The sequence below is a fragment of the Zosterops lateralis genome (assembly GCF_965231275.1).
Source record: "Zosterops lateralis genome assembly, chromosome: 6".
Classification (NCBI taxonomy): Eukaryota; Metazoa; Chordata; class Aves; order Passeriformes; family Zosteropidae; genus Zosterops; species Zosterops lateralis.
In genome coordinates, this window is record NC_139761.1 from 16,235,260 (window position 1) to 16,249,025 (window position 13,766).

Sequence of the window (13,766 nt, forward strand, 5' to 3'; positions counted from 1 at the left end):
GGCCGGGCCACCGAACGCCTGGAAGCGCAGCCACGTCGCAAAGCGGGCTGGGGAGTCGAGACTGAGACGCCGCAACACCGGGAGGAGGAGGAGGAGGAGGAAGAAGAACATGGCGGCGGAGCTAGGCTGGGAGTGAAGCCGCCGCCTGCGACCGGAGCCCATGGGGAAGACGGGGCGCTGAGCTCGGCTGGCCGTTCACCCGTCCCGGGACGGGCAGTGTCCGCAGGGCCCGGGCAGCCCCGGCGGGAAGGAGGGCGGCTCCTCGGAGCCCCGCGCTGACGGACGGCGAGCGAGGGGCTTCGGGCCTGGGCAGCTGCTGCACAATAGAGCCGGGCTACAGGCCAGGGCGAGCGGCCCCTCTCCCGCCCGCCTCCCTTCCTCTGATTCCCTCCGGCCTCACCAGCCTCCCCCCTGTTTTCCTCGGCAGGGCTCCGGCTTTCAGGAACGCCTGCCTCTGTCACGCCGGGCCGGCTGCAGTCGCCGCTGCTTCCACTGCCGTGGAGCCCCTTCTCCTCCGGGATCTCTTCTTCACCGCTTCTCCTGCCTGCCTTTCGCCCCGCAAAGAGCCTCTCTCCTCTCTGCGGCTCTCCCCGCCTAGGCTTCCTTGCCTTTTGTGCAGCGTCTGACTGTACCCGAAGGAGCAGCTCCCCTTTTCACATCTTCACCTCTTGTTTCCCCCTGTTCCCCAATCCTCCGTTACCCTCGATAATGCGGATCCCGTTGGGGCACTGAAGAGGAGTAAGAAGAGCTCTCTCGGCGTGCCCGCGTGGGGCTGCTCCCTTCTCTCCCGCTCCCCTTGCCCCGGGGGGCCTGGCCCCCGCCCGGCGCTCCGCTCCCCCCGCCATCGGCAGCCGCAGTGGGGGCTGCGCTGTGCCCGCCGGCAGCATGACGGACACCCGGCGGAGGGTGAAGGTTTACACGCTAAACGAGGACCGCCAGTGGGATGATCGAGGCACAGGACATGTGTCCTCTTGCTACGTGGAGAGGCTCAAGGGCATGTCCCTGCTCGTCAGGGCAGAGAGTGATGGTAAGTGTGTACGGCTGAAGGTACGGTCTCTGCTCGTCCTGCCCAGGAAGGGAGCGGGGTGTAGCTTTGTGTCTGTTGCCTTAGTGTTTTGCTGCGGAATTCAAGTGGTATTCCTAAAAGCAAGTAGTTGCTACCAGGGTTCGTTCGTGCTAGGCCAAGTGAAAGAAACAGAAGATTGCCATCGAGTGCGAGCAGAGTGGGCACTTACTGAACACACGGTGTTGCATGCAAAATACGTCCGGGTCTCGTTGTAAATCTTGCATGGGTTTGGAGATCTACTGGTCTGGTTTCAAAACTGATCGCTGGATGTTTCTGGAAGCGATCCCCTCATGAAAGTTATTCAAAACTTAGATTTTTAGTATTTGTTTTTAGAGATCGTTGGGTGGCTAACACCTTTCTGTTTCCACCTGCCCTTTTCTTTGGTGGCTTTTAGAATTATGTAAGACATTCTAACAGCTATCAACGGTTTTCAAAGTACGGTTATGGTAGTAAAGACAATGTAATAGAACAGCATTTTCAGAGATGCCTTTTTTTTTTTTAATTGAGTGGGAATTCTCAGTCCTTCAGCAGTTCTAGGTCTTCCTGAAAATAAATTTAAAATGATGGATTAGCAACTTCTTTCAGGTTTTCTGGCAACATAAGTCAGTATTATATGTTAAGTAGTAATATCCAGCCCTGTAGCTACATGTTTGGGCTAGTCTTGACTGTTGGTTGAGTTCATGACTGCTGCGATCAGAGATTTTAAAATGTGTACTTCATAGTATCAAGCTTGTACCATTTTACTTTTAAAGTCTGTCAGTGCATGACTTACTACATCAGATGTACAGCTACTGTTTTTAGTGACTTGTAGATCTAGTTGTAGCTTGTGACTGTCAACCAGCCTTGTAATTTTATTTGTTAGGCTTTTATATTGTAGGAAGTAGGATGAGAAGCAACTTGAGAATCATTAATCCTTACTTTTTGAGAAAGTTCTGCTAAACTGTACAATATGTAATCTCTAGAGCAAAGATCATAAACTTGTGTGGAGGAATCAGTCATCTAAGCAGGATTTTGGTAATTGAGCTTCTGATAAGCCCCCAGAGAGGTCTTGTAGTTTCTTGATTATACTTTAAAAGGTTAAACTGACACCTGATTTTTATTTATTTTACAGTGAGGAAGATGCATTTTAACCTTGAGCAGTTTCACAGTGCAAGAGAAAACATTCAAAATGGAAATAAATTTTTAAATAATAGTTTAATTTCAACATGAGAAGGGGATTAAAAAGTTCACTAAATTTTTAGGCTAATTTTTACAGTGTGTTTTGTCATAGATACTGTCCTGGCTGCCTGCATGGCTGTTGGGGTCAGGTTTCAAAAGTATTATGTCTCCTATACATTAAAAAATTTCTGGGTTTTTGTTTGGGGTGTTTGTTTTTTTTTTTAATTCTTTTTAGAAAATAAAATAACTGCAGTTCTAGCCTGCTTGTGAAGAAATAGCTCATCCAAACTAAACCCCATTTATTAGCTTTCGGTGGGATATGTGTGCTGCAGACTGATTAGAGCCTGAGCTGGACTGTTGTTGCCAGTTCACGTGTAAATGAACGTCTGTAAGAAGGAAGATACAGATTGGTATAAAAACTAAAATTAAGTCATTGCTTTATCTTGCATAGCTAATGTACTCTAATCTAAAGCAGAACTGTCTCAAACTTACTAATTGCACCTAATACACAGATGTTTATTTGATAGCATATTCACTTTAGGCCTCTCTCAAACTGTGTACTTTGTACTTTAAAGTATTGAATAATACACAGAGTTAAAGTTCTTAATATAGCAGGTAGTATCAGTCCTGGGTAAGTGTGCACTCTATTAATAGGCTAGTTTTTCTAAGTTGCTTGTGTAAACATCTGATAAAATTTGATTTATATTTTGTTTGCTCCCAGTGTCTATTGTTTGTGGGCTACTTTTGAAGGCAAATAGTCATTTTTACATGTGAGCAAATGATTTGGAAAAAGGTAATGCCATACCTGTGTTTTATATACTGTGCAATTTGTGTTTCCTTGCATGCTTTTTTAACTAAATGAAATAGTTGACTGTGATTTTTAACTTTTTCCCAGTTAACAAACACATACAAGTAGTAGGACCAACTTATACACCATTTGCCTCCATGTTTCCATTGCATTCTTGTATTGTCTTTCTTTGTCAGCTGCTCTTCTTTCCACAATGAAACTTCTTCCTTCCTGCATTTCTAAACCAGCTTTTCCTAGACTTTGAGCTGAGATTCATCCTGTGCACACTGGCATGTTCTAATGAGTTACTCCAGGAAGCTGACAGAAAACCTCGGGATCTGCCTGAAGGTGAAGGCTCCATTTCCTGAGTAGGGGAGGTCCTGGGGACGTGAGCAGCAGTTCCTTGTGTGTGGGAAATTCCCACTCCTGTTAAAGGGCCAGTCTGGCCCTGCACAGACCAACGGCAGAATTACCAGCAGTTTCTTTGGCTGCCGTGTGGGCCACAACATGGTTCAGTCTTTGGGTTTTGCAGCTGTGGCTCGGTGTAGTAGGGCTGCTGTACAAGTGGCTCAGATTTTATAGCACGGTCAGGTTGTTCAGATAAGGGAGTTACAATCAATATGCCATGTCCAATGTAAGCTGTCATTTGGAATTGGAGGAATAAGAACTGGGTAAAAGGGGTTTTTATCTGTAGGAGTGGTTTTTTAACTTGTGCTGGTGTTTAACACAGTCATAAAAGAAAATGATTTAGAATAGATGAGTGAGTTGTGTTGCTAGCTGCATGTCTAATAGTTGCCAGGCACTAAAATCTTAAGGGTCATTGCAGACAATTTGGAATAATCAATTTTAGAACAGAAATACCATAAACTGCTTTCATATCAGGTGTATTATGTTTTGAAGCATGAAACTGTAATTTTTTTACATATTGAAAGCTATTTGCTTTTTATTTAAAACCCCAAAAAGTTTCTCTGTGTGATTCCTAATTGTAATATATTCTACTTGAATTGCAGCAGAGCAAGAGTGAAATACTTTCTTACAAAATGCCACCTACCATGTGAGTTTCTGTGTGTAATCAGAAGCCTTTGATTTCTTACCCATTTCTGACATGGTATTTTAGGCTACTGTGGCCTACCTTTGTTCTTAAAATGTTTTTCTGCTTCTTGGGGTTTACTGCATGGTTTCAGATCACCTTCTTTTTGTTCTGAGCTCAGACGACTGAAGTCGCCTCTAAAGTGAACATTTCTATTCAATTAGTTTGTGTTAATTTGAAAGCTTAAACCTTTAATTAAAACTTACTGATTTTGTATTTAAACTTTTTGACAAGTGAAAGTTAACCCCTCCATTGCAGGCCACATTTGTGAGCTCTCTTTAGGAATTCTCATAATTTTCACTCAAAAGTAACTGCTGCCACAGTTACTACTACTAGCAGGCTTAGACAAAACTGGGCTTAAGTTTTTTTTACCTTGTTCAAACTCAAGGGACTGATTTTATTGGCTTGTTTTTAGGCAAGCAACACAGTATTTATCTTAGATCAAAATGAAAAAAAGCATGAGGGGAGATGACTTGGGAGTTTTTTGTTTCTTTTCTGTTGGTTCTCCACTTTGCTTAATATTTGGGTTTGATCCTCCAGGAGTGTGTCAGACTCAGGAATATTCTCTTGGAATTGTAGAACACTTTCTTGGGCCTCAGTTTGAGCTGTTTCTTGAGTTTGAGGATTAGTTTCTCTGATTCAGTTGCAGCAGAACTGATTGCAGAACTTAAACCTCTGTGTGCATCTTACAAGAAATAGCTCTTGAACTGAAACTTTCATTTAAAGGTAAACATGTTTATACTGCTGAGGGGTAATGAGCAGCACTTTTTTTTTTTTTCTGCTTTTGAGGAAGGCTCCATGTAACAGTTTGGGGGAGCAGCAGTGTTCCAGATTAGCTGGTCTCTTCCTGCTGCATATTTGTAAACAAAGCTGCAAATTTGCTGTTTAAGACTGTTGAACTGGGATATTTGATGTCTCTACATAGAATTGAAAATAGCATTGAATATCTGTATGTAATCACTTTTGAGCAAGTCTTTCCCTCTACACGCATTCTTTCTGCAGCACAGAATGGTGTTTTCTACTAACAAAGCCCCCAGCTGTGCTGTATTGCATGACAGTGGCAGGTAACAGAATGCTACAAGTCAGGGTGTTTGGGTTTTTTTTTGTAGGTGGTTTCAGATACTGGTTTTTGGCTCTAGTGTTTTGCAGTTACTTTTACAAATTCATTCAAGGCTGTAATTTAAAAAATAACTAGACCTGCATATTTTTGAAGCATTTACTAAAAACATAGATTGTATTAAGGTGAGTTTTCAGGTCTTACTTAACTTTGAATAGAGTCATTAGGTCAATGCAGATAAAATTTTGTTGGTGTATGTTTATGAAGTAGACTGGATAGTCTTAACATTTTCTGGGATAGTACCAAGGGAAAAATACCTACATAGAAAGTAATGCTTTTGACAAAAGCATCTCAGACAAGGGATAATGACTTTGAATGCAAGTTTATTTGTGGTGTGTTATATTTTTATAACCTTTTTTTAAAAAATATAACTGTTTCAGACATCTGTTACTGCTGCCTGGTTTCCACATGGAAGTAACAAAGACTTAACATTGCCTTATACCAGGAAGGGGCCTGATCTGTAAAAATTAGTATATGAAATAAACTCCATGAACTAACTAGTAGATTAGTCCTGGGTCTTTGACTTGTTGAACCCTTTTCGGTGAAATTATTGCACAAGTTAAGCATTGTATTCTCCAGAAGGATGGATTTGGGGCAGTTACTAGTTATAGAGCACAATTTACCCTTCAGTATGTTTCTATCTCCAGATCAATATTTTTCTAGTTATTGTCCAAAATGGTGAGATGTGAGTTGAATCATGTGGTAGTGAAAAGCAATTCAAGCCTTAAAAAGCTTGATTTGTTTTTCCTGCAAGCATCAGGTTTAGTAGAGAAGAAATGCTCTTTTTTGATAAGTCTACTAAAGAAGTCATTCTCTATTGTCTGCTTCTAGCTTGGAAGATGAAGTGTCTGTGTTCAATTGTTTTCAGGTTTTTTAAATAGTATTTTGCCAGACATGGCATTAAAGTTATGTATGATATTCTTCTAATGCTGGGATTACACGTCTGTAAGTCTATGTTCAGCCATTAAAATATGGCCAATGTAATAGCACAAATAATATTCTAAAACTTCATATAGTAGAAGCTGGGACTTGGAAAGCACGACTGACTCTGTGTATCTGATGATTGTAATGGAAAAGGAAATGCTGGTTTTAGATGATCATTATGCAAACACAAAATTCAAAGCTCAAGACTATGGCCAGAGTATGAGGAATGTATTGGATTTGTCTGTAAACTTCATCTTAGATGTTTTCCTTCTCTGTCCTTCTCTATGGTTTGTGTTAATTTTTTTTCTTTAGTTCTGCAGTCACGCTTAAGAAAATAAGCTGCTTTGGTAACAGAGCTGGTGCATGTCAGAAAACTGGAAAAACTCAAAAAACCCTGAATAGTGTATTTGGGCTTGAGGCAGGAGAGCTTTTTCTGTGCATCTTGTTTTCCCTTGAGGGGTATTTATTTCAGTTTTCTTGTTGAATTGTATCTGAGTTTGTAAACAGCTTTTATTCCAAGAGCAGTTGAGACAGGGTGATAGCTTCTCAAGCTAACTTCATTAGTGAAGGCTGCCTCTTGTAGAACAACAGACAGACATTAGGCACAAGCTGCCTTCGCAGGTACATTAATTGACAAAAACACTTGTTTGTATCTGATGACCACATACATAGTAAGCTAGTGGATATAAAAATCACTGGTAAAGCTTCTTAATTTGTCAGGTAGTAACCTTTCTTATCAGACAGTGGAATGTTCTGATATTTATGTAATTGTTTAATGATACTCGTACAACAAATGGAGTTCTGTGATCTGGTTCTTTAGACTCTTCCTCACATCCCCCAACCCAACACCTTCATCAGTGTCAGCCAGAGGGGCTGAGTGCCCGTCGGGAGTTTTGCAGGTGACACCAGGCTGCAGTGCTGTGGGTGACATGCCTGAGGGACAGGATCTCATCCACACGGAGCTGCTCCAGCCCGAGAAGGGGCCCTTGTGACCCTGATGAGGTGCAGGGTGCTGCCCCTGGGTCAGCCCAGCCTGGGGATGAGCACAGGGACAGCAGCCCATGTTTTAGTAATACCATTGCATTAGAACTGTAGTGATGGAACTGAGAAGTTAACGCTTTTCTTAAATCCTGAGTGTAACCAGGTAAGTAAATGGAGAAATGCCACTTTAAAGGGAGGCTTGCAGCCTTACCTTTTAATTATATGATTGACATTGAAAGTTAATTTATCAGTATTTCTTTGTATAAGCTGAGTGAAGCTCTGCAGATATGTAAATTTAAGTCATGCACTGGCATTAGTGCAGCTGAGTAGCAAGGTGGATGAGGGAAGTGATTGGTCCAAGAATAAAATCAGTTTTAAAAGTTGTTTTTGTATAGATCAACACTTCAGATTGTTTAAATGTGACACAAGAATGCTAACATGCAAACGGAAGGGAAAGAGGACATAGACATGAGAATGGAATTGCTTTTGTGTGTCTTACATCAGTAAAACCTGCTGTGAAACCATTGTTCCAGAGTTTATTGTGTGAAGCTTTCTGGTATTAGCAGAATTTCTGGTATTATTCTGGTACAGCTCTAAGCATTAGTTTCTAGATATGCTTCTCAGGAAAATAAGTGTTTTAGCTAACCTTTAAAAACAAATACTACATAATTAGAATTTTTACACAAAATAACCATAGGTAATCTCTGAAATGCAATTTGCTGACTTGCAGACTTTATCATGTCTAAAAAATTTTCTGTGGGAAAAATACTACTCAGAATAAGAAAGGTTTAAAATTCAGTCCTCAGAGCATCATTCTGTACTGTGTGAACCATATCTCTGAGGAACAAATGAAATAAAAAGCTCAAGGGTAGGGGTTAAGAGACTTATCATTGCTCAAGGAAAGAGTGATCAGAAAATTCATGTGGAGATTAAAATTTTAGCAGACGTATAAATAAGTGGAACTTTTTTTTTCTAGGCTCTCTTCTTTTGGAGTCCAAAATTAATCCGAACACTGCGTACCAGAAGCAACAGGTAAACATACTTTTCTTTTCCTCATGTTTGAAGGCAGAGTCTTTAACACTGTAACACCAACAGTGTAGCAAAATAGTAAATTTTTTTGCCTCTATTTGAAGTTACATTTTATGTTCTTGTGCCAAAAATAGGCGAAGTAGTTTGCACCATTTTTGTGCATTACATGATCATGTGTTATTTCTCTGCACTTTTGATGAAGTTACACAGAGAAATTGCACTCTGTTTTGCTCCAGAAATTGCTTTGGAAGAGAGTCAAAACATCGTTGGGAAAATCACAAAGTAGCTGAGATTCTGAGGGGTTATAGTATCTGAAACTTAGTATCATCTGGCTTTTTTTCTTGTTTATATTTCAGATGCTATAACTTTAAATGTATTTTTATTCAAGGAAAAACTAGAAGGCTTTAAAGCTATTTACATGTTAACCTTTGTCATTTACTTGAAAGGTGGGTATGGGTTACTATTGCTTCAAAGCATTCTCTGTCCATAAAAGCAGCTTCTCACCTTCACTTTGCACATTACTTCAATTATTTAAGCCATACATTGTGAGCCCCTAAAGAATGCTCCTGAGATGGGTGAGAAGTGAAGTGTGTAGGTTTTGTACCTTATTTGCTGTTCTTGTTTCATGGATGCTGGGAATTGCCCTTACAGGTTTAAAGATGCTGAACCAGGTTGTATTTTGTTGCCTGTTCGGTCAGCTCAGAGTTGTTAAAATCTTGTCAGGTACAGTTAATGTCTTAAAACACTCTTCAGTCTTTCAGCTTTAATAGTTTATTACAGGCATGGACATACTGTTGTTTTGTTCACAGGCAGTCCCAGTAGTTGTGTCACTGTAACTGTAGAATTGTATTTTGAACTGAATGGGGAGAACCAGTATGGGCTAAAAATACCCTTCCTTGACAAATTTAACCTGTATCTGTCTCTTGAAATATTCATAATGCACTGTATAAGCAGCCCATACTGAGCAACTGATAAGGCCAGTGTGGGTTTGGAGAATCAATTCCAGGGATTAAGGACAAGACCAGCAAAAATGCTAAGCAGACTAAATTTTAGCTGTAATCCTGACTAGCTTGAGGTCATGGTTCTATGATACAGTAACTTGAGCTTTAAAACTCCTGAAGTGACACTGAATATTTCAGAGCTCTATGGCATAAAGTACTGATCTGGTATAAACTTGCTTTGCTGGTTTAATTTGGTTAAAGAGCACTGAATGGGTGAGTTTTATGTCAGTGGGCTTTATACCACATCAGACATGAAACCTACTTCAAGTAGGCATAAAATTGCAAGATTGGTGCAAACCACCACACATGCCAGTCAGTGTAACAGCATTTCCTGACATATATTGTGACCCAGTGCTGCATAAATCATACTGGTCACTGCAAAAACATGGTTAGAGAAATAAAAATAACTAACATGAATCTGTCCCATTTGAACAGCACTTTACATTCTCTGTGCTGGAGAAGGAAGTGCTGTTTTTAAAGCTTTCAAATGCTGTGTAGACAAATTTATATTTGCAGGTAATTTATTCATATTATTTAAGGAAATCAGTTTCTAATGTAGATTGAATATGGGGCTCCACTCCGAGCCTTAGAAATACCAAATGCTTCTTGGTGTGTGTATTAAATCTGCCTGTTTTCTTTCATGTAAGGCCTGCTTATTTTTTCCCTTAGTAAAAGGCAAGTTCAGAGTTTAAACTTGATCCCTTATGAGTTAAGCTTGGAGCTTAGCAGCTGAAAGAAAGAGTGGGTTTTTTTCCAGCTCTGCTCCTAGAACTCTGAATGGCTTAAACTTACTAAACCACAAGAAAATCAACTTGGTACTTTAAATCCCTCTTCAAAACCTGGTAACTCTGTGCTGGCAGAACTTTCAAACCACCTTACACAAGATCCACTTGTGGAACTGAGATGGAAGAGTGAGTGAGATCTTTCTTTTTGGCTACAGGAAGCCACTTAAGTCACTTCACTCAGTGAAATTGCAGCCCAAGATAGAAGACTTGCTTTTGAGCTCTCCTGCTGTTGCTAGTTGCACTTAGAAAATTTCAAGAAAAATCTCCCGGAAATCTAAGACTTAAAGTTTCAAAGTAGCTGTGCAGTGTTATGATCTTACCAGGCTTTTATCTCAGAATTTTGTTGTGAGGGTGAACCTCCTTAGTATTTTAAGGGACACATAGCAGGACATGCATTTCTACTGTGACACAGCATGCAGCTTGTGGGCATTTTGAATATCTAATGGAATAAATGGATGAATTCTGACTTTGGTCTAGGCTGACATGAGGTTTGAAAGAAGAAACAGTCTTTTACTGGACCAACTGAAACAATCTGTGGTTGGAAGCAAGGGGAGAGAATTTTTACTAAGCTCTTGGGGAACCTTGCTGTGCCATTTGCTTTGGATCATTCAACAAAAGTATAGATAGATACCTCTAGGTACATTTGTGATAAACAGTGTAGTCCTTCCACTGATGAAAGAACCTTCTACCTGTGCTGATCTGTTAGTGCTAGTGTGGAGTAGATGGTCTCATTAATTGTTGATACCACAAAGTATGCAGTCTCATGGTTTACCTATTTAAATGTGAGTTTTAATACCTATGTAATATGTATTACATTGTACATACATAATGTGAGTTTTAATAACTGCATAGCTTAGATAATTATTTATCAAAATAGTAGTGTGAAGACCCGAGGACAAGTTTGCCTTGCTGTCTCTGTTCCCTTGGAAACTAAAGCCAACATGACCAACCAAACCACCAAAAACAAAACCCCAACAAAAACTATACCTGTGGAGCTGAGCTTGTTGTATGATTTTTGTCCCAGTTGTCTGCTTCGTGTTTAGTGTTGAAAGCAGTGACTGCCCTTTGTGGTAGTAAACAACTTTCTGCCTTTGGAGAGAAAGATTACTTGGGATATCTTGAGTCCTGCTCAGGGATTCATTTTTCATACATCAACCTGAGATACTTCAGTTTGCATAGTTTAGTTCCCAGTCTTTCCAGACTTACCTGCTACCTGGAGATTTGAAATAATTCATTAAAGCATGAAATTCAGAGACAGTCTTTTGACTACCTTTTCAGTAGTCAAATGAATTAGTCTGTCACAATGAAGAGCTGTTTTCTGCCATGTTCAAAAAGAGATAAGTCTGTGTATCTGATTCTGCAGCATAGAATTGCTACCAGTGGAAGTTCATTGATGCTCTGAACTATGCACTTCCTGACAAAGTTATCACTATTTATACTAGAACTAGAAGAAAGGAAGCCATATGAGGGGAAAAAAACTAGAAAGAAAACAACTTGATAAACTAATGTCCTGTGGCTCAAAAAAAGCATTAATTTTTCTTATGCTAAAGTACTATTTTTAGGCAGAAAATTCTTCAGAAAAAGTAAAACCTGCGCAGTATAGCCACATGAGGACCTAATTAGTATTCTTGTTTACAGCTCTATGTTTTGTTGGTGTTTTTATTTTAAAATGTTACAATAATGATCCTATAACTTTGCCCTGGAATATTACTGGATTTAATTACTGGGAAGGTAGTAGCATTCACCTTAAGAGCAAATTTTGTTTAGTAAATGGAATTTAATTATACATGGCATTGCTGGGTCACATGTGGAACACTTAGTTTTTATCTTCTGTTGTTGATTGTTTTCTTAATATTCTAATAAAGGTATAAGATATTGTAGGTTTGGGGGTTTAAGGCATTGAAATTTCAGAATGTTAATGACAAAGATGCTGTTCTTAAAAAAGTGATCCTTATTCAGAAAATGAATAATTGCACTATTATATTAGGACAACACCTCTTCCTATGCCGCTCTAAATGATTAAAAAACTCTCTATACACACAGCATTTATCTAGGGAGAAACCTGATACAGGTGTGGACTGGGGTATAGCTTTTCAGTATACTTTGGCAATGCTTTAAAAATAGAACAGTAAAGACTTGTATCCTCAGCTTTTTTAGATGCATCCATGTGCATGGTGTAACACAGTGATGAAGTAAGTATATAATGCATCCCTTTCTGATACGAGAAAGACTTGAGTTATTTACAGCTTCCACCTACAGAGTCTTGCCTCTGCCCTGGAGGTGTCTTGTGTCCTTTGCTTTTGCAGTCTCTTTTTCAGTCCCTCACGAGAATAAAACTCATCCAGAGTACTGTCTACTAACTATGTAACTTGAAGGTGGCCATCCTTCAATAATGGAGAGCAGACTTACTAATAAAAAAGCCAAGTTTTGAAAATATCCAAAAGGGCACTGACCAAATGCTTAGAGAAGATGAACTTCATACCCTTGTCATGGCAAACAAGCCAGCACTGAAACTATTTCAATAAAATTTGTGCATATTGTAGCCAAGGTAGTAAGGAAAAGTGTGTGACTTTGTGGGGTGAAGGAATAAACAAGGGGAAGGGTGGGCTACTCCTGGGTTTGGGGTGGGCTGGTTCATTTATTCGAAATTAACATACGTTTCTTTTCCTTCATGTCTGTTTTCCTGTGTATTCTGGTTTTTGTGCTGTTGCTGAGTATGGCCAGTAAGTCAAGTTTCTGCTGCAGAACTAATAAACTGATTTTATTCCATGTGATTCATGGGAATGCAGCTATGAAATCACTTACTGAAAAGTTGTGTGTGACACAGAAGCTAGTAGAACACAATCTTTGGCATGTTAATCAGTTTCTTGAATAAATTGCTAGCACATCCAGATAACCAGGTTATTGGTGGAAAAGTGCATGAAACCAAATGCAGAATTAAAACTTTGTTACATTATTACAGATATTACATATCCAGGGTTTTTTTAGCTTGAAGATTCTGCCACAACCTACCACACTGACTCTATATTTAACTTTAAAAGTCTGGGTAGTGCAAGTAGTTTATTTTGTAAAGAGAAACGTGGAATTATGAAGCTGTACTTTTGATTGTAAATATTTAGATAGCAGAATGCTGAAGGGTGGGTTGGCATGTCCAGGGAAGTGTCTGTGACTGTAAACAATCTAAGGAATTAGATAAGGAACTAGCAATCAGGCAGTCCAAGAGGGGAAGAAACAGCCTGGCTGTGTTGAACCTTCTGTGGGCCAGGAAAGTGTCATAAGCCTGAACCATGTGATGGCTAATAGGAAGATATTCATTTGCTTTTTAAGGCTGAAAGCAAGAATTTATGAAATACCTAATTTAGGGCATCACTACTAGAGTGTAGATTCAATCTCATAGAGCTGCCAAGAGAATGTTTTGGAGCTACAGAGAAGAATTGTCCCTGGACGTGAACAGTAGTGAGATTCCATTGTCAAACAGTAACAGTTTTGTTAATTTAATCATAGCAGAATCAAATCCTGAGTACTAGCTGCTCTGAAATTCTTCATGATGAAATCCCAGAGGTTGCTTTGGAGATCTGTGTGAGTGCTGTACAAGACACCTGCTAATCAGCTTTCCAATAGTTAAATAAAACTGATTTCATCTCTAAAAAAAGTTGACCTTTATTGCGTGCTGTGGCAAGAACTTTAGGTTGATAGTGTGTATAAAAAAACTTTTTACTCTTGAGGTAAGTCAGAAGCCTTTTGGCAATATTTTGAAAAAGATGAATAGTTCTGGAATAGGTACTCAACCCTGCCTCCTTCAGTGCGGTTGCCGCTGTTTCCTGGGTT

General features: G+C 39.7%; 1 protein-coding gene across 1 annotated transcript in view; it reads left to right on the forward strand.

The window, feature by feature from the left end:
* The first annotated feature begins 345 nt into the window (after positions 1 to 345).
* Positions 346 to 13,766, forward strand: part of PPP4R3A (protein phosphatase 4 regulatory subunit 3A) — a 40,614-nt gene continuing 27,193 nt past the window's right edge. The window contains exons 1-2 of the mRNA XM_083862956.1: positions 346 to 1,027; positions 8,100 to 8,155. Coding sequence (XP_083719082.1) covers positions 886 to 1,027; positions 8,100 to 8,155 — 198 coding nt within the window. The 5' untranslated portion in view covers positions 346 to 885. The remainder of the gene's footprint in view (positions 1,028 to 8,099; positions 8,156 to 13,766) is intronic.